The following is a 24,400-nucleotide window of genomic DNA, read 5'->3' as shown; positions in this document are numbered from 1 at the left end:
AAGCATTGCCTAGAAAGGAAAACGACAAGGAAACCATTTGGGAAAGGTAAAAGAGCTGAATTTCCTCTGCATTTAATCCATTCGATGTCTCGTGGTCCAATGAATGTGAGAGGAAGGCATGGGGCTGTTTATTTCATCACATTTATTGATGATTATACTCGATTCGGATATGTCTATTTGATTTCTCATAAATCTGAAGCAATAAGTTGTTTCAAAAGGTTTATGAACCTGGTAGAGAATCAATTAGACAAGAAAATAAAAGCATTGATATCCGATCGAGGTTGAGAATATTTATCTGATGAGTTCAGAAAATTATGTGATGAAAAAGGAATAGAAAGACAGTTGTCTATTCCATATACTCCTCAACAAAATGGTGTTGCGGAGAGAAGAAACAGAACCCTACTGGAAATGGTTAGGTCCATGATGGCGCATGCTAACTTACCTATTACCTTTTGGAGTGATGCGTTATTAACTGCTGCCTATATACTTAACTGTGTACCTTCCAAATCAGTTACTTCCACTCCATATGAGTTATGGACAGGTAGAAAATCGGACTTAAGTTTTCTTAAGCCATGGTGTTGTGCCGCCTATACACATGAGTCCTCTCACAAATTTGGGAAATTGGGCCCCAGAAGAAAGAAGAGTATTTTCATAATGTACTCGTAACACACTCGAAAGAATATGTGTTCATAGGTGAGCAGGAAAGTGGGAGTATAACTGAGTTTGAATCACGAGATGTCACATTCTCAGAGGATGAATTTCCTAAGAAGGGCGAAATAAGGGAAGATTGTTCTCTATTTGAGACCTTGGATCAGGATAATGATGTTAGTGGAGTTCGTCCAAGTGGGAGTAATAGAAGTGATGAATTGAATTCAACTCATTCTCAATTGCAACCACATGATGAGACGACATCATCATTACCTAATCCAAGTGGGAGCATGATGGGGAATGATGTGCAAAGTGTACAATCTCCCATACGGCGAACAAGTCGCCAAAGTATTCCCCGTCGACGTTTTGACATTGAAGGTGAAACTTTTATAGTTGCTCCACAAGATGAGGATGATCCAAGAAATATTAATGAGGCTCTTAATTGCCTTAGTAAGGAAAAATGGATTAATGCAATGGAAGAGGAAATGGAGTCAATGAAATCAAACCAAGTCTGGGAACTGGTTGATCTTCCAAAAGGACGCAGAGCTATTGGGAACAAGTGGGTTCTCAAAATAAAGCGAAAGGCTGATGGCTCGATTGAAAGGCATAAGGATCGCCTTGTGGCGAAGGGGTATAATCAACAGGAATGAATTGATTATGAAGATACGTTTTCTCTTGTAGTGAGATTTACCTCCATTCGAATTATTCTGGCAATAGTGGCTAGTCTGGATCTTGAGTTATATCAAATGGATGTAAAGACTGCTTTCCTCAATGGAGAATTAGAGGAAGAAATATATATGGAACAACCTGCTGGTTTCATAGTGAAAGGCCAAGAAGAAAAAGTATGTCGACTTTTGAAGTCGATATATGGTCTTAAGCAGTTATCAAGACAATGGTATATACGTTTTCATAATGCCATAATGGCATATGATTTTACGATGATTGATGAGGATTATTGTGTATATATCAAAAGATCCAAGGATTAATTTGTGATCATATCATTATATGTTGATGATATACTAATTACCGGAAGCAATATGGAGTTTGTTAAGACTGTCAAGAGTTGGCTGTCTTCCAACTTTGAGATGAAGGACATGGGTGAGGCTGCATACATTCTTGGAGTTAAGATTTCAAGAGATCGTTTGAAGAGATCGTTGTCTCTTTCGCAATAAACATATATAAATAAGGTTCTTGAACGATTTCGTATGCAAGATTGTAAACCCATAGACACTCCTATTGCAAAAGGTGAAGGATTGAGCCATAGGCGTGTCCAAGGACTCCACAAGAGAAGGAACAAATAAAACATGTTCCTTATGCTAGTGCTGTTGGGAGCTTGATGTACGCTATGATGTGTACAAGACCCGACATATGTTTTGCAGTTGGAATGGTGAGTAGATACCAATCCAATCCAAGTCCAAGATATTGGAAGGCCGTTAAGAGAATACCGAGGTATCCAAGGGAACCGCTGATTACAAGTTGAATTACCAAGGAAAGGATCTGCGACTTGAAGGCTATTCATATGCTAATTGGGGAGGAGATTTAGATGAAAGGAAATCTACCTCAGGATTTGCTTTCTTACTGAGCAATGGCGCCATATCATGGAGTAGTAAGAAGCAAACATGCATAGCCTTATCCACGATGGAAGCTGAGTTCGTGGCATTATCAGCAGCAAGTACAAGAAGGAGTTTGGCTTAAGAGATTCTTGGATCATTTAGGTGTTATTGAGAAAGCGGCAAATCAATTATTGGTTAATTGTGATAGCCAAGCAGCTATAGCGTACACCAAAGATCCAAAATATCATGGCAAGACCAAACATATAGATACCAAGTATAACTTTGTCAATGATATGGTTGCACGAAAGGATGTGAACTTACAGTATATATCTACGCATAGAATGGTAGCAGATCCTATAACAAAGCCAATACCTAGAGATGTGTTTTGTGGTCATGTAAAATCTCTAGGATTGCGTAGAGTCTGATGTACTGGATTGTAATTTCTATGAGTTGTTCACATTTATGAACTAGTGTTGTTTCATTATTAATGCCTATGAATCTTTATTTGATCTTTATGCATCTTAATGCTCAGTGCATTACTTTAAGTTTAGAAAGTATGTCGGACAGATAAAAGATTAGCCCACTCACACGGGTAATCGCCTCTATTTACTGTGTGATAAATAGAGATGAGACTGTTTTTTTTTTTTAAAGCTTATTATCTAGGTGATAATCGAAAGCTCAAGCTTAAAATACGTATGTCGCCTTAACTGAGTGTTAAGATGATGACATAATACTTAATATGTCCGAAAGTAAAATACCCCACATATTTTACTTTATCCGTCTAAGATGCCGAGATGTGAGTTCGATGAATTTTGTAAATGAGTAGATACGTGAACTCAAGTTAGACATTGGGTATGTCTGAGCTATCATCTGTACGGTATTGAAAGGTGTAGACATACGCTCCATGGGAAAGGAGTTAATACCGTAATAGGTATTTCATACTACGTATGCATAAGCCGACCAATAAGAGTGACAAAAAGTTTGATCTCAACTTTTATGACGTGTAAGACTCTTGAGAAAAAGAGTTCCTCAAATTTTAGTGCCCTCATGACTTTTACTTATTCTCAAGGTTTCTATTTAGTGTTTGCTATCTTAGGATGTTGCCAATGGTCATGAGTTGATTCGATCTAATGGGACATTTCTAGAAAAGCAAGCTGAACTGAAATTGAGAGTTTGAAGGAAAGAGGAAGATCGATTTTGGGGAATCACATTGTAGTTTTGTATTCACTGGTCGACCAATTATGACTGTCTTTGGGATAGTTATAATTGTGAATACAATATATATATATCATGTTTAAAAGAGATCAAGAGAGATATAAAATGTGATCGATCGATCTAGGGTACTGCATACTAAATCTACTCAAAGCATGACGCCCATTATGAACTGCTATATATTCCTAACAGATGTATAGCAACGAGCTCTCAAAGTATGCTGGTCGCACGGATTATTCACCGGTATGAATGTTGAAGAGAGGTAAAGAGAATCCTGTTCGGCCCACCATGTGCGAGTGGGAGATGAAGGTTTTATTAGCGATGGGCTTAAGGCTCGTCCGCCCAAGTTGGGCCCAAAAAGCCCGGCCCACGGGAATAGAGCCCGTGGATGGAGGGACGTATAAAAGAGAGAGAGAGAGAGAGAGAAGACACCTGTTGGAAAAAAAGAAAGTAAACGTACGTCTTTTTCTTCTCACACTCTCTCTCTCTCGCTTTCTCTCTCAAAAGGAAAACAGTGAAGCACGAAGGCGGATTTGCTTCACCGGATCGAATAGGACTAAGTTTCTCTTCCTCTAACGGCGTCGATGTTTAATCTGTGGCTAAAAAGGTACGCTCAAATCCGTGGTGTGCTTTAGGATCAGTGATACGTGTTGTTTTCCCGAGCTCGTCTTCCGCATTGATTTAGGGGTTCGATTTAGTGTTGAATCCGCTTTTTGGGGATCCGTTATTCCCTACAATGTTTAACAGGACTCACGATCAAATATTAAAAAAAACTTATCCAAGCGGATCGTATTTTGCAAACGCTCAAACTCAAGATATAATTTAACAATTTAAATGGCTTAGATGTACTCATCTTCAAATTTGATTTGATATAAATCCAAGCAATTGAAAGTTTAGGAACACGTTACATTTTAGACATTTTAAGAATGACATTACAAATAACATGGAGTGACTATTTGTGTTGACTTACAGTTGTAGGCACTTGAAATTGTTCTAAATTCTAACAAAAATACACGGCCTTAAATAATTGATTACACAACACATTGATCTCATCCATTGTATGGGTTAACAGATAAGAAAATTTGAATTTTGTGGAGGAGGATGATGCAAGTGTAAACCGAGATTCTTAAGTCAAATTTGAACATTGGCGAGGAACAATCTCAAAGTTGAATTGCCAATGAAAATATAGTTAGGTGAAAACAACAATTATGGAGTGTTGCGGAAAACTAGGTAACAATTCATCAAGAATTAAACCAATTCAAGATCAACATCTTCACCAAAACTAAATTGACCAAAATTGATTTTAATCCCAACAATAACGAGCAATATTTTAGTAATACAACCTTAAAAAAAAAAAAAAAAAAAAAAAAAGAACAAAGGCAACAACACCAAGATTTCACGGTTTGTTGAAAAAAAAAATGAGAGACCAAGATTTCACGGTTTGAATGAAACCGGTCAACCCGTAGCCCTCCGTCTCGTGAACGGTACGCCCGCACCAAACCCCCTCCTTTTCTTGTTCTTGGTATATTCTTCTTGTTGGTTGACATTTTGACATTTTGACTTTTTGACTTTATTTCTTATTATTAATGTTACCGGGCCTAAGGCGGACCCAGCCAAAATGGAGCCACCCTTGAGCCACGACACTGAACTCAGCAGAAAATCCTGATCATCTATTCTTGATCTGCAGAAAGTGCAGATTAGACCGAAGCCGCCGAGTTCGTCAGGCTCATTCATTCTTATTATGCGACTCATAATTGCTTGGTGCTCTTGCTTGGTCTTCTTCTTCCTACTTCCGGCGAGACATATAGCCAGTGGCGCTGTTCACAATATTACTACATCGGAGCCGCTCTTTCAGAACCAAACTCTCGTCTCCTCAGGCCAAATCTTCGAGCTTGGCTTCTTCACGCCGAATGGGTCGGAAAACCAGTATGTTGGCATATGGTACAAGAACTTGACGCCTTCTAAAACCGTGTGGGTGGCCAATAGGGATTCACCACTAGCGTCGGCAGATCGGTCTGCGAAATTAACAATCGGTGGTGATGGGAATTTGAAGCTCGTGGATGGACAACAGAACACAGTTTGGTCCACCAATGTTTCTGTCCAGTCAAATAACACAGCAGCAATGCTTTCAGATGGTGGAAAGTTTGTTCTACAAGACAGAAATTCTACTGAAGTATGGGCAAGCTTTGATGATCCAACTGATACAGTTCTACTAAATATGAAGATAGGACAAAACAAGAGAACACGAGAGAGACGGGTTTTAGTTTCCTGGAAAAACAACAACGATCCATCATCGGGAAATTTCACCACTGCGATTACATCAGAGACTCCGCCGCAACTTCTCACTTGGAATGGCTCCACCTCTTATTGGAGAAGTGGACCGTGGGATAAATCGACATTCATTGGCATGCCAGAAATGGAATCCTCATACTATAGCCGGTACAGTCTCCAGCACGATCCTCAGCAGGGAGCCACTTATTTCTCTGCTGATTCTGATAACAACTCTTTTCTTGCTTATGCTTTCATTTCACCCGGAGGAATTCTAGCACTAATGATATGGGACTATGGATCCAATAGTTGGTTGAAAAATGTCGCAGTACCGAGCGGCATTTGCGGAGTTTATGGAACTTGCGGTCCTTTTGGCATCTGCAACACAATAAACTCTCCTATCTGCCATTGCGTAAAGGGGTTTACGCCACGGTCAAAAGAAGAATGGAACAGAGGGATTTGGACCGGGGGGTGCATTAGAGAAATAGAATTGAACTGCCAGAAGAACACAAGCAGGTCGCCTTCAACGCAGGTGAAGAAAGATGTCTTTGTACACATGAACCAGATGAAAGTGCCTGATTCTGCGGAATATTTATCAGACATCAGAGATGTAGGAGGATGCCAAAGCTGGTGCATGAATAATTGTTCTTGCTTGGCTTATTCTTATGTCCGCCCAATAGGGTGTTTGGTCTGGGCTAAAGATCTCATCGATTTTCAGGAGTTTTCAACAGCTGGGCAAGATGTATATATTCGGGTCGCACATGACAATACAGGTATAAGAAGTTTCACTACGAGTTTCGTTTGAACTTTCTCACACATCTTACAATTCTTTTCTCATGTCAGGCTTGTCAACAGAAGCAAAACTAATCATCAGCATAAGTACCATCCTAGGCATCATGTTCGTTGGAACTGCTATTTTCGGTCTCTGGAAGTGGAGAGCCAGCAAAAGAGGTACGAGCAGCTCACGTCCAATGCTTAATTTCACATTGATTGTAATATAAAAACTTTGCCAAATTCCTAAGGCACTTGACTGGCCAGATATAACTGATAAAACAGGAGAAACGTCTCTTGGAAATGCATGGAAAGATCAGCTGAAGCAAAAGGACGCATCCGAATTTACACTGTTCAGTTTTAGTAGCTTACTTCTTGCAACTAACAACTTTGATGCAACAAATAAACTTGGCCAAGGAGGGTTTGGACCCGTTTATAAGGTAAAAGCCTTCTCTAAGATGTTCGTTTAGGGAATTTTGTGACATTATCCAAGGTCTGACGGGTCTTTGAGTTCGGAAACAGGGAATGCTGAATGATGGAAAGGAGATAGCTGTCAAAAGACTTTCCAGTAGCTCAGGCCAAGGCATGGAGGAGTTTGAGAACGAGATTGTTCTAATATCGAAACTTCAGCACCGAAATCTGGTCAGACTCATGGGATGCTGTGTCGAAGGAGAAGAAAAGATTTTAGTATACGAATACTTGTCAAACAAAAGCTTAGATTCCTTTCTGTTTGGTTGGTCTCACTCTTTTCAAATCATACTTGTGCTGATGGAAAAATATATATATATCTTAATAATATTTAAGGTCACGAATTCTTTCTCTTTCTTCCCTGCTTAGATTCAAAAAGGAAAGCAGAACTCAACTGGGATACACGTTTCCGCATCATTCAAGGGATTGCGAGTGGGCTTCTGTATCTGCATCGCGATTCTTACCTTCAAGTTATCCATCGAGATTTGAAGGCAAGCAATGTGCTCTTGGATGAGAAAAAGAACCCAAAAATTTCAGACTTTGGACTGGCGCGGATCTTCGAAGGCACTCAAGTTTTGCTAAATACTCACAAAGTTGTAGGAACACTATTAGTATTCAAGCCTTCTTCCTGAAATTATAAATTAAATTAGGAAACTCTACAACGCAATTAGGAAACTCTATAACCTGATTGATTAACATGATAATTAATTGCAGAGGATATATGTCTCCTGAGTACGTCATGGGAGGGATATTTTATGAGAAATCCGATGTTTATAGCTTTGGAGTGTTGCTACTTGAGATCGCTGCTGGCACAACGAACACGAGCTTATACTACCATGGCCAGCATTTCAATCTTCTTTCCTATGTAAGTGTGAGGAGTACAGTCTCGAGTAATCTTCTATAATCCTTCGGCTATTTCTGCTCCCTATGTTCTCTTATTCTTACAGGCATGGCAATTGTGGAGCGAAGATAGAGGACCAGACCTAAGGGATGAAGCTATAGTTAATACTTGTCCGCCATTAGAAGCAATGAGATGCATTCAGGTGGGGCTTCTCTGTGTGCAGGACCAAATGACGGACCGACCCAACATGCTATCCGTAGTTCGGATGCTGATCGGTGAGTCAGATATTCCTCAGCTGAGACCTCCAACGTTCACCTTCCAAAGTGGAAATCCAAGTCACGATAACGAGGCACAAGGGGAAAGTATTTTCTCCTTGAACACCATGACGAATTCTGTAGTCGAAGGAAGATGATGGTCGAAATTCTGAATTTGTTTTTCCTCACATAGATTTTGCAATATAATTGAAGCAGCGTGTGTACGCTAGTAATTTGGTTAATTCAAATTTATGTAAGTCGAATCGGCTTGGTAAGGCGTTTGTGACAGCCCTTCTCTTTTCCACTTTCCGCTTCTTCGTCTTCCCTTTCTTCTTCTTTCTTCCTTTTCTCGAACTGCTCTCGCTCTTCTCTCTCTTTCTTTTATTTCTAACGGTGGTCTCTTTTATTCTTTCTTTTATGTCGTTCTCGTCGTCCATGCCGAGATCCTTCACCGACTTGGTCTCCGAGACCTGCCCACTGTCGTAGTCAAACCGCATGGCCTCACACGGGAAGCCCTTGCAGGCACAGTAGTCGGCCATGAGGGCCCCAAGCGGCATGCTCCAGTCCAGCAGGTAACACGCGTCGTCCTCCTCCTACTTTCCGCCATGTAGAGGAGGATGGGGTTGGGCTGGCGGTTCTCGCGGCCCGGTATTACACAGACACCAGCTTCGCCTCCGATGCAGCGACGTCCATCGTTGAGCAGGGAGAGAGATGATTTGAAGCGTCTCGACACCTTTCTTCCGCCCTGCGATATGCCCTTCATCATGACATTAGATAGCCATATGGAGGAAATGCAATATTATTGTACCAATTGTTGCCAAGTGAGTGGACAGTTGATTTGCACAATCATCTCTCTTCTTTTTTTGGGTTAATATCACGAAAACCCTAAATTTATCATAAATTAATTTTTTGACTATAAAAACTCTTAAACAGGTTCACTTATAATAAATTTACTTCAAATGATAAAAAAACTCTAAACCAGACCAAATTATTTTTTTTACTGCCAAAAATCTCAAATTGATACATTTGTGAGAAATAAATCTTTTGTTAATTGAATTAATATCACAAAAAATTACAAAAATGGTACAACTCTAACAAACAAATACTAAAATCTCAAATTGGTATACCAATGAATTGTCACGTGTCATCCACCTCGGCAATTTGATAGTAAAATTTGTGGAAACTAACAAATGGTAAATTTATCACATGAGTACCAGTTTCAGGTAAATTTATCAAAAACGTACCCGTTTATGATTTTTTGTAGTAAAAAAATTAGTTTGAAGTAAATTTATAATATGTATACCAATTTAGAATTTTTCATAGTATTAACCCATCTTTTTTTAACCCTCATTTTGCTAAGTATTTTCATAATTTTTTTCTAAGTACTAAAACAAATATTAATGGTTGTGGGGTTAGCATGTGGAAGTAAACTTTCATTTTGGGTGATCTTATCTAATATTGTTCGTTTTGGTCTGGTCGTGTATCATCGGCAATATGATTTTAAAATGCATCACCTTAATTTGAAACAGTATAAGACTTCTTTATCATTGCAACATCAATCATATATGTATGATGTTCCGTCATATGCATGTTTAGCGTTCTATGTGTGTCCTGAGGAAAAAGGAATCATAAATTATGGGGTTGCTTATCGAGATCCTAAGGCGTAACATATATTTTGTATTTTTTAAACAATAGAAAAGATCAAATTTATGAAAATATTTTATAAATTATCATTTCTCATTATAAAAACACACTTTGAGTTCATAGTCACAAAACAATGAAATTATATAATAAAATACCTTATATCCCATTGCTCAACATCATGACAGATTTGTTTAATAGCTCGGTTTCTTTCATTGAGTATGTACTGCTTTCCAATTGAAATGACCGAAATCTAGTGATGCTTACCAAATGAAACGACTGAAACCCAAATAGGATATTAATTTGTAATTTGCAAATTGTGGAAGTACTTATCATTGAAACATGGGAAATTCATATTCTCATGGTCTAACCTCATGGCAACATTTGCTGATTCATTGTTAGAGCAACGATACGACTTCAACTATTAGAGCAAAATGCCGAGACTGGCTTGATTTAACAAGGTTTAGTACTACTCCAATAAGTGAACTGGCCACGGTAAACAGTTCGGTTAAGAGTGATTTAAAATAAATAGATGAAAGTTATGCTCTCGCAAAATGTATTGCTCTCCTCAATATATACAACAAAATTGATTTTGGAGAACAGCACCACGTTGGTTACGATAACGTATAATTCTCCCGAGCTGTGCTGTGATATTTCTCGCCAATGACACCTGCAAGGAACACTAATACAGAATTGGAGGAATAAGGAAGGATTGGTGCGCAAAGATTGTAGAATTGGAAAGCGATGGCTCATGATATTCCTCCCGCCATTGAAGAGAGCTGATGGGCTGTTGCCACGTGGCAAAAAAAAGGATCGACACTATCCTCACAGAAGGTCCTTCCTTGTCGTAATAACATGCATTCGAAGATTGCCATTTTCTAGGAGTTTGCCACGAAAAATTGTGAGACTAAATTAAATAGATGAAAGCTTTGTTTCACGAATAATCAATGGTCTGAAAAATAATTGTTTATGTCATCTGAAATAATTAATAAATGAAAAAAAAATTTCATCAACGACAATAATTTATATTTATACTTTTTGGTAGATAATGAAATTAATTTTCATTGATTCATTTTTTTAAGTGGTATAAACGGTCATCTTTAGGGTTAGGAATTTTTTTTAGAAAATCATTCACATTAAATGAATTGAACGTTCTTAAAGTAATGACAAAACATTCAATTTGAACCATAACTATTATGATCGCAAGACCACCATCTTATCAGAAAATGCCATCGGATGATATGATCTAGTCAAAAGTTTATTCTCATGGAAGCAACAAGATAATCAAGGGATGAAAAAATGACCAAATCGGTATTTTACTTTGAAAACTAGGATAATCAATCATTAATGACCAAAATTGTTTGCTTCTCTCTCTCTCTCTCTTTTTTCTTTTTTTTTTAACGTTTTCTAGTTCTTTTTTCTTTTCCTCTTATGTGGCACGGCCCTTTCATGTCAATATTCTCTTCACTAGCTAATGGAACATGACATGTTTATATACCAATGCATATACACACACACGCATAACTATTAATATTGCGTTTGGCAGTAGGGATAAAATTTGGGATATGATATGATTTATTCTATCCTACGTTTGGTGCTCGCTCAGGACAGCATAAAGTCGGCTATGAGGGGGATGTAGGCAAGATAAAATTATCCCATGGGGGAGGTGGGTTAAAGGTGGATAAAATTTCTAATGTCTATAATAGAAAAGTTATTTTTCTCGAATAACAAACTTATTAAATTAACAAAATTGAAATTATATTTCAATATAAATAATATTTGAATTCTAATTTAAGAAATTAAAAAAATAGAAATTTATTTTAATTAATCTTATTTCAATTTATATATTCAACTTTAATTCTATCTTATAATAAAGATTCAATCTATAAATTAAATATTTTATTTATCATATATTTTAGGTATTTTTGTGTTTTAGGTAGGTTAGTACGGTTTACTATTTGATAAAATTTTATTAAAGAATGATGAAAGGGGAAAATAGAAATAATACAAAAATAATATACAAAAGTGGAAAAATAAAATAAAAATAAATTAAGGAATAGTGTTACGAGAGATTTTCGCCATCTCCGTTTATGAACATTTAGGTTCATTTATAATAATATACTGTTTATATAAAAAAAATGTACATGATATGATATGAATATATCTGACTTTACTTCTGCGATTCACCAAACAATGGACATAATATAAAAAAAAATCTAAAGATTTCATATCATATCATATCCAATTTTATCTCAATTAGAAATCCAGACAACCATACGTAGCATTAGGACTATCATCGAGGAAGACGGACTTAAAGAATGAACAACTTTGCATTGTTGCCGATGATGGCAAACTTCATTCCTTTATCAAGGCATTTGAAATCATAAAAAGAGATGCTGACATTAATGGACACGCTTGTATAAAAAAAAATACGTGATTTTGCCGCTAGAAAAATTAATAATCTGACAAAATAAAAAAAAAAAGCACAAATTCTATTCTTTTGTCTTCAAATCACTATAATCTATTAAAATTAATCACCTAGTAATGCTGTTATATAAATAATTACAATCACACAATATCTAAAACAATCGTAGAAAAATAGAGGGTGATTAGCAAAAGTAGCAGACAATAACATAATAACTAAATGACACCATTAAAATAAAATCAAAAAATCAAAAAACTACTCAACTTATACGGGGTGGGCCCGCAAGTCCCCATTCCCACCCCGGTGCCCGCGAGACGATGATCCGGGCAGGGAAAGTGAACCGGGTCTTCATCATCCGTATGCACTAATAGGTAAAATGTCATTTTTACCCCTTCACATTATGGCCATTAATTTTTTTGTCAAATTTTTCCATCAAATTCAATAGTAAATAGTTTTCTATACCTCGAACTATACAAGATCCCATTTCTCTTCCTCATCCAAATAAATAAAATTCACCAAAAAATTCAATACGACAAGTAAGGCAAATCGCTAATTTAATATTAAGTGCGATAGAAATGTCAATCTCGATTAAATCATTTTTCTCACTATCGTGCAAATCCAACACGATCTCAATCAACCCCTCCCCTCTGTCCTCCAAATCCCACAAGAAACCATCATTCTCCAGCGAAGCTCGAGTCCGGGTTTTGTGAGTTAATGTTATTTTGAGGATAAGTAAATGAGTTGATTAGGTAATCAATATACATAAAAACCTGTTGCATTTATAGATTTAAATGAGATGAAGTAGTGCTTGTTTGGGCTTTCCTGGCAGGGACATGTTCTTTAGAGGGACTGATTGTGTTCAAAGGATTTTATTTTATTTTATTTAAAAAAATCAATTTAATTCATTTTCAAATTTATGGGATTGCAGGATTATTGAAGAGTACAAAATCAAAGTTAGCATAAAGTTAACCTAAACTTGTTCGTGGACATGAAATATTTCATTTATACATTTTTTACAATAATTAATTTTTAGGAAAAATATTTTCCAAAATAGGAGTTTTTTTGCAAAATAAACAAGCCATAATCTTCAATAAAAAATATGTCAAATTGCAGCAAAAATATTACGACCTTTGTTTTTCATAAATGATCATACATAGACCAGTATTTTTGTGCTTATCGGAATAAATTAATCTTATATGATTGCCTTTTTCTTTTGTTTCTATTTTCTGGGTAGATAAAGGCAAATTACATAATATTATCTTCTCTCCATCGCCACTAAATGCAACAGTATACTCTCATGTGGTTTTTTTTTTCTTTTTTTGGGGGGGGGTGTGGATATGATTTCTTATGGATGTTGTGATGTCATAATGATAGAGAAATTAATATAGTGATATTGAAACTCAGGGGAGGCGATTGTTCGGTACTTGAAAATGATACATTTAGTTGATTTGTAAAAAGAAAATGTGGCCCAGCCAAAAAGAGAAACTAACTAGAAAACAAGTCATAAATTCGGAATATTACGTCATATATTTTTTAAATGAAGGGGCTGGGGGCGATGGGGACAGAAGGGGAGGGCTCGCGACTGATTGTGATTAAGAAGAACAGTGCATGGTTCCTCCCCGGCGCTGTACCGGCGGAAGTCTGCTCGCTACTTCTTTGTACGTCGTATCTCTCCATCCGTACCCCACCACCAGATCGACGGAGAGGGTCGAGGATGCTGGCGGCTTGTCGTCACCTTACAACCGGAAGCAACCTGGAAACGATTTCTCCGGATAAAGTATGTGTAGCCTGCATGAGATGATGCCATCGCCTCTTGGGGAAAAGTATCAAAAAAGTCATAAACCTATTACATTGGTACCAATTCAGTCCTAAACTTTTCAATTTGACCAATTCAATCCTAAATCTTTTAATATTAGTACCAATTCAGTCAATCCGGCCAATTTTGGCCCGGCCGGCGCCGACGTAGACATCGGTTGGTGGCCGGACACCAACATGGCAATTTTTATAAATTTTTTTAAAATTTTTAAAATTTTTATTAATTTTTTCTTTTTTTCTTTTTCCTTTTATTTTTTGTTTTCTTCTGGCGGTGGCCGGTGAGGCTCGCCGGCCATTGGTCAAGGGCCGCGAAGCCCTCGCTTGCCACCAGCAAGGGTCACGGCCCTCGCTCAGCCTCTCCCAGGGCCGCCGGCAAGGCCATGGCGGCCATCGCTAGGGCGGAGGTGAGGGCTGCAAAGTCCTCACCGTCGTGACCCTCGCTAGGCCTTGCCTAGGGCCGCGGGCGAGGTGGCTTAGCCCAGATCTGGCCTTGCCTTGGCCTTGCCGCCGATTCCCCGCCGCCTCCTCCGCTATCGACCCCCGGAGCTTCTTGACCTCATCATCGCCGCCCTCACCTCCACGAAATCCCACCCGAGGCCTTGGTCCCCCACCTCCCGCGCCTCACACCATCGCTCCTCCGCCCGATCTTCGCCTCCGAAACCCTAGCCTACTGCCCCAACACCCTCCTCTCCTTCTTCCGATGGTGCCAGTCCCACAACCCATCCCTCCTCCAGCGACAAGGCCAGGGCGAGGCTAGCCTCGCCCAGATCCGGGCGAAGCCGCCTCGCCAACGACCTTGGGAGGGGCCGAGCGAGGGCTGCGACCCTCGCCGACGGCAGGTGAGAGCTTAGCGGCCCTCGCCCAGTGGCGGCAAGCCTCACTGGAGGCTCGCCGGCCACCGCCAAGAAGAAAGCAGAAAAGAAAAGGAAAAAGAAAAGAAAAAAGAAAAAATTAATAAAAAATCGAAAAAATAATAAAAATTGCCGCATCAGCGTTCGGCCGACGTTCACGTCAGCGCCGGCCGGCCAAAATTGGCAGTATGGACTGAATTGGTATCAATATTAAAAGGTTTAGGACTGAATTGGTCCAATTGAAAAGTTTAGCTCTGAATTGGTACCAATGCAATAGATTTATGATTTTTTTAGTACTTTTCCCTCACCTCTGGATATGCCGTGGCTACTGTGCTGCTGATAGAAGCTCCGATCCCGTGAACCTCCCGTGTCATCGTCCCCCAAAATGAGCAGAGCATGATGTGGTGACCCTGTTTTGTTGTATCTGCTGCTTCCTTTTGGACTCGAAAGATCAATTCCGTCGAACGATCTCTCGCTGCTCTTATGGCTAAGGAATATTTTCTACTGTCTTTGCTCGTCTCATGGACCGAAGACGTGCTTCCATTAGACAAACTTGCGCTCGTTTTGTGAGAATGATAAATGTTTCCATCATGCAAGAACCAACTCTGCCTCTGTCCATCAACGTAACACTTCCATCCCTCGACAGGCTACTCTTGCTGCTCGAACCCGAATAAGATCTCTTATCGTTGCTTCTTCTATCCTCATCATTCCTTCCGAATAGGATTATTTGGAACTTGAATGAAGACATTAAACAGATTAAGCGAAGTGTCATTAACTTGTTTTTTAGGAAATGCCATCGCAAGTCAAATGATATATTGCATTGAGATGCATATAATCTCTTGCTAGAGCTAAAGAGGTGGTTTAGTGAGCTGAAATAATATAAACTTTTTACATTTTTTCCTAGAGGTGGCAAAATGGGTCATAAATCCATATTATGACCTATTTTTAGTTAAATGAGCCATATATGAGTCAAGTGAAAGTTAAATATGGATCTGAAATGGGTCGAGAAAGTAAAACACAAAAAGAAATAAGTCTAAATGGGTTATTAGGAAACCAACTTTAAAGTTTAAACCCATGCCCTTTTTTAACTTTATAAAAATATTTTTTTAATAAAAATCGAAATTATGATTATATTTCATATTTCAATTTGTTTTTCTTTTTTTTCTTTTTCTTTTTCTTCTTTTTCTTCCTTCCTTAGTCGGCGGCCGGCAGGGCAACAGCCAGCCGCTGGTCGATGACAGGCCAAGCGAGGCGCGAGCTCTGCTGGCAGGTCACCGACGACTAGCGAGGCTTGAGCCTCACTGGATTTGGTAAGACTCAAGCTCGCCGGCATTAGGTGGGGCCTCAAATTCGCTAGATCAGTGAGATCAAGCCTCGCCTAATGCCGGCGAGCTCGAGTCTTGCCAGATCCGACGAGGCTCGGCCTCGCCGACAACCGGGCGAGGTTGGAGCTCGCTAGCATCGGGCGGGGCCTCGACCTCGCCGGATCGGCGAGATCGAGCCTCGCCCGATGCCGCAAGCTCAAGTCTCACGGGCGTCGAGTGGGGCCTTGGCTCGCCGAATCGGCGAGATCGAGCCCCACCCGATGCCGGTGAGCTTGATCTTGCCTGCGCCGGCCGCCGGCCGTCGTTGTGGCTGGTGGCCGGCCGAAGAAGAAGAAAAAGAAAAGAGAAAAAGAAAAAGAAAAGAAAATAAATAAAAATAAAAATAATTAAAAATTATATTTAAAAAATTAAAAATTCGAATTTTTTAAAAATATTTTAAAAAGAATTATAAAAATTTTCCATTAAATTTGTATTGCATAAAATTTTTTAACAATACTTTTTTTATAAAAAAAATCATAAAAATGAGTTTTTTTAGGTTTAGTTAAAAAAATTTCATGTTACGTTTTTAGTTATTTAATGGTATGTTCACTTCAAATGAGAGAAGCATTTGCATAATCTAATTTTTTTATAAATATTTCAATTTATAGTTTTTTTTTTAACTTTGTTTATTTTATTTACTATTTTTAATTTAATTTGAAGTTTTAATCAAATTAACATATAGTAGAAGTGAGTTTTCCTAGAATATTAATAGGTTTTAGAAATACGGGTTGAGTCGGGTATGAGTCGGGTACGGGTCGAGTTGGGTTTACACTATAAGAATATAGGTCAAAACGGATTAAATGGGTCAAATATGGGTTGACCCATTTTCGACCCGACCTGATCCATCCATTTGCCACCCCTAATTTTTCCAAACGTGAAGTTGGTCCTAGCCCACAATTTGTTTGCTTTAACTTATGAACAGAATTTGTTGAAACAAAGTAACGGAGCAGTAGTAATAACTATGTAAGTTTAACACCAGTATCACGAGCATTTCCTTGACTTAGTTCTGGCAAGTGCCAAATTATACACCGGCGACAAGGACAAAAGGAAGAATGTCGTCCCGTGGAGGCAGGGAGCCATTTTGATGGGAAGGATAATAGGTCAAGACCAGATACCCATTAGGAGAGACATTGGAGTGCAAGGCAAAGCAGTGTGCTAAGCCCAACGTATCATTCAGAGATGAATGTGCGGTTTCACAAACCTCGACCTTTTCCAAGATAAAGAAGAGGGAGAGCGAGTCAATGCCTCTCTGTCACCTGCTCATTCCCCCGGAGAGTTCCTCTGTATATTCAACCAGATCCACCTTTGCCCAACAAGCACTCTTGTTGGATATTCTTTGTGGCTGAGGCTAACTTGCGGAAAGCGAAATTCTGGGCCGTAATATTTCCATGCTCGCCTTCCTTCCTCCTTGATTTGGCTTCGCCTCTGGGCATTGGCTTCTTGATTCCAGCAACTAATACCACAAGGAAAAGGAGGAAATTATAGTTTTTTAAACAGTACGTCAAAGACACTGTTGCATGGTCTTCACTTTATCGGCAAAGTTTAGTTAATGTAAATCAATGCATCAAACCGGGAATTGGTCCTTTATAAGAAGAGCAACTGAAAGATCATAATAAGAATAAGGAGAGCATAGGGGAAAGTAGTACTTTCAAGCTCAACTTGAGTACTAGTTCTCGAGAATCTTGGCCATGGTCTGCACTCCAGAGAAGAAGCAAGCCATCACTGGCAACGGACACCAGAGAAGTGCCTACAATATATACATGAAGTAACCATTAGAAAGCATACGAGTTGGATGACGAAGAAACCATGTGCAAGCTACTGTGGATCAATTTGTTTGACTGCACCGGCTATAAAAGGTAAGATAAACAAACTTGACAACTAGAACCAGTTGCGCTAAAACAATGTCAGAAACTAATCCTCCAGAGCACACGTTAAGATAGATAAAGCAAGTTTTCATCAGGAGAACTGTTGGAAGTTAGTGGAAATTTTTAAGAATGCAGGAGAACCAACAACCTAAGAGTAAGACAAGATTTGCAAATAGATCAACAACTCAATGGATTAAGATGACTATAGGATAACAAATATAACACGAGGATATGTGTTTACTACAACAGTAAAATTAGATTTTGTAACTGAACCTTGCTGTCCAATAAAATTCTTGCCCATGCTACGTCAAGAGAAAAAGCAACAGAGGTACCAGTACATATCAACATTAAAAAGACGAAGCAACAGCCACCAGGCAGTAAATCCATTAGTGAGAAAAGATAGAAAGACACCAGAAGAGATAATTGAGTAACTTGAGTTGTAAATGCAGATTGCATTGACCTATACAAACATTAATTCTTGCCCTCTAAAAATTAGAAGATAAGAAATTGACTAGAGCCTAAAAGGTATAATCATATGAAATATATCACCGCAAACAAATTTTGATTGACATCAATGCAAGATGTTATACAAGACTTCCATAAGGAAATTTAACAGAGCAAGTTGCTGCAACTAACAGCTCAACACATACAATTATCTGAGTTGGACTGTCATTGAAAATACAAAACAGCTACATCTAAAGTACAAGCGACATCAAGCTAACCAAAACTGGATTCTAAGTCCAGACGCCTAGAGGATTCGATCTAGCTATGAAGCGCAAACGACCATTGAAAAATGGGCCTTGCTGCAGTTTCTTCCTGCAGTTTCTTCTTAGTCTTTGCTTTTTTTCACGCAGTGGGTGGGCCTAGCCGATTTTACGGCGCTTATCTTCATCTTTTTCAACAGTGAAAAACAGTAAATGAATGTTGACATTCACGGAGAAGAGGAAAAAGAAGATGCAAAAGAACCCAAATTCACCATCTGAATAACAAGATGGAAACTTCATTGAACCTAAAAATTGAACATCAAAAACCCTTTTGACCAAAAAAAGAAAGAAAAAGAAATCCCTAATTTCCTATTTTCTGTTACGTTCCACGTATCTCCTCAGAGGATCTCCGAGACAGAGGCTGTACAATTGCTGTTTTGCAAGAGAAAAAGAGTGCTCGTATTCTCTCTCACACTAGCACTTCCAGATCTTCAAGGCCCACGAAGTTGTCTGGATTGTATCCACAGTGGACGGCCCAGTCCTCTAGCGAAGTCAAGGAACCTTCTACCAAATCATCGGGTGGGCGGAATTATACTGTGACGGTCTATATAGGTCCCTGTTACTGCACAATTGACTAAGGGAGTGTGAGCTAATCTTTCATACATAGAGACACTATGGTTTGGCTCCTTCTTTCCTCCCCGAATAGCCTCAGTTGGTTTAACTTTAGACTCTACGAGAACCCAACAAAAAGGAAAAATCATAAATGCGGAAGTTACACTGCAGGCATTCCACGCATTGTGCTCTGCAAATGAAAAGTACTAACGCCTGAAGGATCCGATCTAGCTATGGAAACTCGACAACGAATTGAAGCAAGAACGAGAGATCACAAAGCAAAATCGAGAGGCCGCCGGATCTGGTGCCGATTGTGATCGCTTCGTCGTTGAATTGGAATGCTTATGCTCGCGATTTGCGAAGCAGCGACCTTCTGCATTGCATCAAATCACTGCGAATTCCAAAGGCGTCTTCCCCGTCGCTGCAGGCTGCAGCATCTTTAATCTGCAACTTTAAGCTTTGAATGGGCCCATTGGCGAATGGGCCTACGAGTTTCTCAGTTTGGGCTTTTCCCATGGGTTGGGCCTAACCGAATTTTTTTTCTTTTTTTTCACGGCGCTTTATCATCTTCGTCTTTTGAAACAATTGCAGAAACAGTGTACAGCAATAACAGAGAGTGTCAAATGAGCACATTTGACACTCTTATGATAGCATATTCATTAACAGAAATACTATCCCCCAAAACATTTAATGAACATGTCGAAAGGATGAGCATTATTAGATATCATTAATAATTTTATTATGGTTACATTAAGTTTATGTATTTGATACTCTAAGCTCATTTATGTGTTTATAATATTTCATGTTTTCTATTTAGTATACACTATAGAAATAGATGAAGGGTATTTTCGTCCATTTCTTTTAAAAATTTTCAATTGTCTTGTTTTTTTTGTTTTTTTTTTTTTTTGTTGATGGTTGCACTATTCATCATCTTCTTCATTCCTTGTTCGTCTTCTTCTCAAGACCATTGAACTTGGGAAGGGCCGGTGAGCGCTAGCCGTTGGTGATGACCGACGAGGGCTGGACACCCATCGCCGGTAGTGGGCAAGGGCCACCAAGCCCTTGCCGACCACAGGCGAAGGCTTGCAGGCTGACCCTTGCCAGATCTGGCGAGGGTGGCCTCGGCGGTGGTAGGACCAGCGCATAGTTCTCAATTCCGCTAAGCAATGGGGCACCAACAACACGGACCAACTTCACATTCAAAACAAGATCTTTGCTCAAATTCTTCACGGTGTAATGCCAATCGAAAGCCGCGAATTGCCCAACCTCCTTATAGATATCGATCCTGGTCGCGTTCGCTCTGTTCACCAGGACATCGAACACCCTCTGGCCCGCCTTGTTCACCCGTGGATCGATCTCCGTGAAGTAGATCCACAACAGGAAATCCAGCTTGGTGTCCACCTCCAATTCATTCTTCAGGGCCCCATTTGACCGGCCGTCACCACGATTTAGTACAATTTCATGGGGAAATAATTGGGTTGTTGATTGGTCCCCGCGATGCTGCTCGCGGTCGAGATGGCGTCGATGATTTTACGCATGGCAGCGGTTCGGGCGTTGTAATCCGACTGCTAGGACCGGCCGAAGTAGTCGGCGTCGTCGCTAAAACCCGGCCCCACCGACCGGTGCCGCAATCCAGTCTCCGTAGTTGACCAGGATGAAATCGTTGCCCACGGACACGGATAAGACAGCGGATCGACCTAGACGAGCGATAGGGATCCGACCATGGGGGGGTTGGTAGCAATGCTGTAGAAGCAAACGTTGGCCTTGCCATCGTGGACGAAGGCGAAGAGGTCGGAGTAGGCACTGGCGGCGCCGGTGAGGTCAGGGGAGGGCCAGGGGGAGTGCCAGCTAAAGACGAGGGTGCCATCAACGGAGGCGTTGAAGCTCGGGGGGTGGGACTTGCAGTCGTAGTTGTCGTAGACGGTGAAGGTGCGGAGGTAGTAGCGGCCAAAGGGGAGGCCGGGGAGGACGTAGCAGTTCTTCTTGCCGAAGGAGAGGGGGAAGTAGCATAGCGTCTTCTCCTGGGGCTTGTGGAAGCGGAGGGGCTCCAAGACGACGACCGCGGCGCTGCCGGTGAAGTAGCGGTCGGGGAGCCACGTGGTATTGAAGGAATCGACGGCGGGGGCGTGGCCGCCATAGTCGATGTGGCATGAGACGTTGTCGTACGAATGTGGAGCGGAAGCGGCGAGTAGAGGGAGGAGGAGGAAGAAGAGAGAGAACATGCTGGCTCCCTCTTCACTGCTTCCTTTCTCTCTCTAACTCTCTCTCTCTTTCTCTCTCTATGACTGGCTTTGCTTGGGGATTGCGAGAGAGATGAACAATGCAATCACTAACCACCCGCGAGGGTGGCTTCGCTGGTAGGCTCCATGACTTCCACGTTGGAGGCCGGAGTTCGAAGCCCTTGCGACGCAAGTGTAGGGAGGCAGGTGGAGACACTTGTCGACTTACCCGGGATGCGTGGGTGGTGGTTTCCTACTTGCCTCCCCAGGGGTTTACTCCCAGCTGTCGGCTGTGCGTCACAAAAAAAAAAAAAAAGATAGCCGAAATTTTTTAAAAGAAATGGACAAAAATACCTCTGATCAAGCCATCGGAAATGCATCTATTTACCCGCCGACGAGTGAGGTCCTTCTTTGAGATTAAATAACCACTTTGGGTCCTTATTTGAGATAGACTTTAACTCCAGATCCTCTTTTGAAAAAAGGAATGCACTTTGGGTCCTTATTTGGGATTTTCCCAATATTTTTTTTTAATCTTTTTAAGAACTTTATTCGGTCTAGTTTGGGAAAATTATAAACTCAGCGAGGCTGAGATAAGTAAAAAAGGCGGCCTAATCGAATTGAGTTATTCAAAGCGAAATAAAAATATCAAACCCAATTTTCTCTCTCCCTCTTTAGAAACGGATCTTATAAATTCTTGAAATAAATAATTTTTAAGAATTTATAAGATTCATATAACCTATCTATTTTAGAATAATAAAACTCAAATAAACCTCCTTTTCTTAAGAGAGAGAATAAAAATAAGCTGAGCCCTTTTTCTCAGTTTTAAAAAATACAATTAGCGAATTTCAAATTATCATTCAACTGGAATTTATCCAGAAGGATGAATCCATTCCTGCCAGATACGTGAGCTACGCTCCCACTCTCGATCGATTCCAAAATTTGCACAAATTTGAAAGGCTCTTCTTTGCAAATAAAACACAGACGCACGTAAATTCATCGCCCATCGACACACTCCGTCGTTGAAGAGCAGAGCTAGCTGCGAGCCTGTTCCAATTGAGGGAGAAGATATGATTGGAAAACAGAAGATTGGAAACGAGAATATTGTGTTTAGGGTTTTGAATTTAAGTTGATTGTGATCTTCCAAGCATCTATGTGATTGAGTTAGATAGTTTGTAAGAACATGGAGAAGATGTTGGCCACGAAGGCAACTTCAGGTAAACCCAGTACAAACCTATTCCTTGAATTTAATAATAATAAAAGGTAAAAAGTCATAAATTTCATTAAAAATTTCAAAAATCATAAAAATAATAAAAACTTAGAAAATCCTTAAAAAATAATAAATTATTTAAATTCGAAAAAAAATCATAAAGATCATTAACAGGTTCAGAAAATTGAAAAATATTTAAAAATTCCAAAAATTTATAAAAAATAATTTAAAAATAAAATTCCAAAAAATAATTTTAAATTTTAAAAATCCAAAAATCATTAAGAAATTTAAAAATTCCCGGAAATTCATAAAAATAATATAAAATAATATATATATATATAATTCAGAGAAATCATTAAAAAAAATCAGAAAATTCTGAAAAAAAAAAAAACAGAAGATTTGGAAAATTCCTATAAATTAAAACCTAAAATTGGACAAGCCTATACAATAGGGTTCCTTGTTTTGGAATATCTTTTTCTTTGTGATTATACTTGGTTGTGCATTTCAATGTTTTGGATGTTATTTTCTTTGTTTTAGAATGGTTAGGACGAAACATAAAATTCTTCAATAGGTAGCTATGACATTAGCATTTAATCGAGTTTCATAGTGAAGGGGCATTAGACTTAAGACTGATGTAATCAAGTCCTCGAGTCTACAGTCTCTGGTTGTGCAAATAGTAATATATCCTTCCGTATTTACTTGGTTTCTAGCAAATTAAAAAAGGCTAATGACGGCTCCTTAGTTGGAATTCATGTAGGGTTAATTGTTTAAAATTTGAAAGCTCAATGTCGCGTGAGGTATGAGTTGGGAGAGCCCAGGTCAATGAAAATTTATTGCCTTGAAGTTGGCAATACCCTTAAACCTAATTTCCCTCCCTATTGAAGGGGTTCAGTCACAACAACGATCACCTAGTGATTGAGCCAAATAGTTCACAAGAACATGAAGGAGAAGATGTTGGCAATGAAGGCAATTCCAGAGTGATAGGAAAACGTTTAGGGTTTTGATTCTGAGTTGATTGTGATTTTCCGATCACCTAAGGGATTGAGCTAGATAGTTGGTAAGAACATGAGGGAGAAGATGTTGGCGACGAAGATAATTTGAAGCAATAAGAAAACCTAAGTAAAAGCGGAAACGAGAATATTTCGTATTGGCTATGAAAATGTACAATTTTATGTCATAACTATTTTATTTAATTACAATAATGTGTAAATACTTAATTCTATGCATGGTCAGAATCACGTTGCATATTAGCCAAAGTTTAGGAACAATTTGTGTAATTATTCTGTCCATTAAAATTACCGATATATACAAGTGGTACACAAAAAGCTTGATATTTGTCTACTTGAGATCAAATAAATCTATAACCGAACTTCAGCCAAGTTTCAAATATTATGATGTAGCTTGCCAATTGTCATAGGTGGGACTTGACAATAGTAAAATGAATTTGAGAGATATTTTATCGATCAATTCTAAAGCTTGAATAGCAGTTTTCTCGTCCTTTCATAACGTGCAAAAATCATGTATCTGTTTTGCACTGCGTATAGTCTCTATAAAACAAGGGAAAAAGAAGAAATCGTATATTATAATGGGCACATTTAACATCGACTCCGACATCCCCGTTACTCTTCATGCATTTTAGGGTTCTTCACAAGGCTATAGCTCGTCGACAGCTTTACGTCTTG

The 24,400-nt window shown here is 39.3% G+C and overlaps 1 protein-coding gene and 1 pseudogene across 1 annotated transcript; one reads left to right on the top strand and one right to left on the bottom strand.

Annotated features, from left to right (window-relative positions):
- The first annotated feature begins 5,154 nt into the window (after positions 1-5,154).
- LOC104434871 (G-type lectin S-receptor-like serine/threonine-protein kinase At1g61490) lies at positions 5,155-8,285 on the top strand. Its single transcript, XM_039306908.1, has 7 exons — positions 5,155-6,454; positions 6,525-6,632; positions 6,738-6,892; positions 6,975-7,185; positions 7,290-7,539; positions 7,635-7,785; positions 7,868-8,285. Exons 1-7 carry the CDS (start codon positions 5,155-5,157, stop codon positions 8,171-8,173), a joined length of 2,481 nt encoding a protein of 826 aa, XP_039162842.1. The 3' UTR covers positions 8,174-8,285.
- Positions 8,286-20,285: 12,000 nt separating this feature from the next.
- On the bottom strand, positions 20,286-21,514 carry LOC104434767 (annotated as a pseudogene).
- Between the last annotated feature and the right edge of the window lie 2,886 nt (positions 21,515-24,400).

This window comes from Eucalyptus grandis, chromosome 2 (genome assembly GCF_016545825.1).
Source record: "Eucalyptus grandis isolate ANBG69807.140 chromosome 2, ASM1654582v1, whole genome shotgun sequence".
In the NCBI taxonomy this organism is placed as follows: Eukaryota; Viridiplantae; Streptophyta; class Magnoliopsida; order Myrtales; family Myrtaceae; genus Eucalyptus; species Eucalyptus grandis.
The sequence above is the reverse complement of the archived record's forward strand: the minus strand, read 5'-3'. Positions and strand labels throughout refer to the sequence as shown.

Coding starts and splice junctions, on each gene's coding strand:
- LOC104434871 (XM_039306908.1), top strand. CDS start 5,155: ATGCGACTCATAATTGCTTGGTGCTCTTGCTTGGTCTTCTTCTTCCTA. Junction 7,186..7,289: donor CTTAGATTCCTTTCTGTTTG/GTTGGTCTCACT, acceptor TTCCCTGCTTAG/ATTCAAAAAGGAAAGCAGAA. Junction 7,540..7,634: donor GGAACACTATTAGTATTCAA/GCCTTCTTCCTG, acceptor AATTAATTGCAG/AGGATATATGTCTCCTGAGT.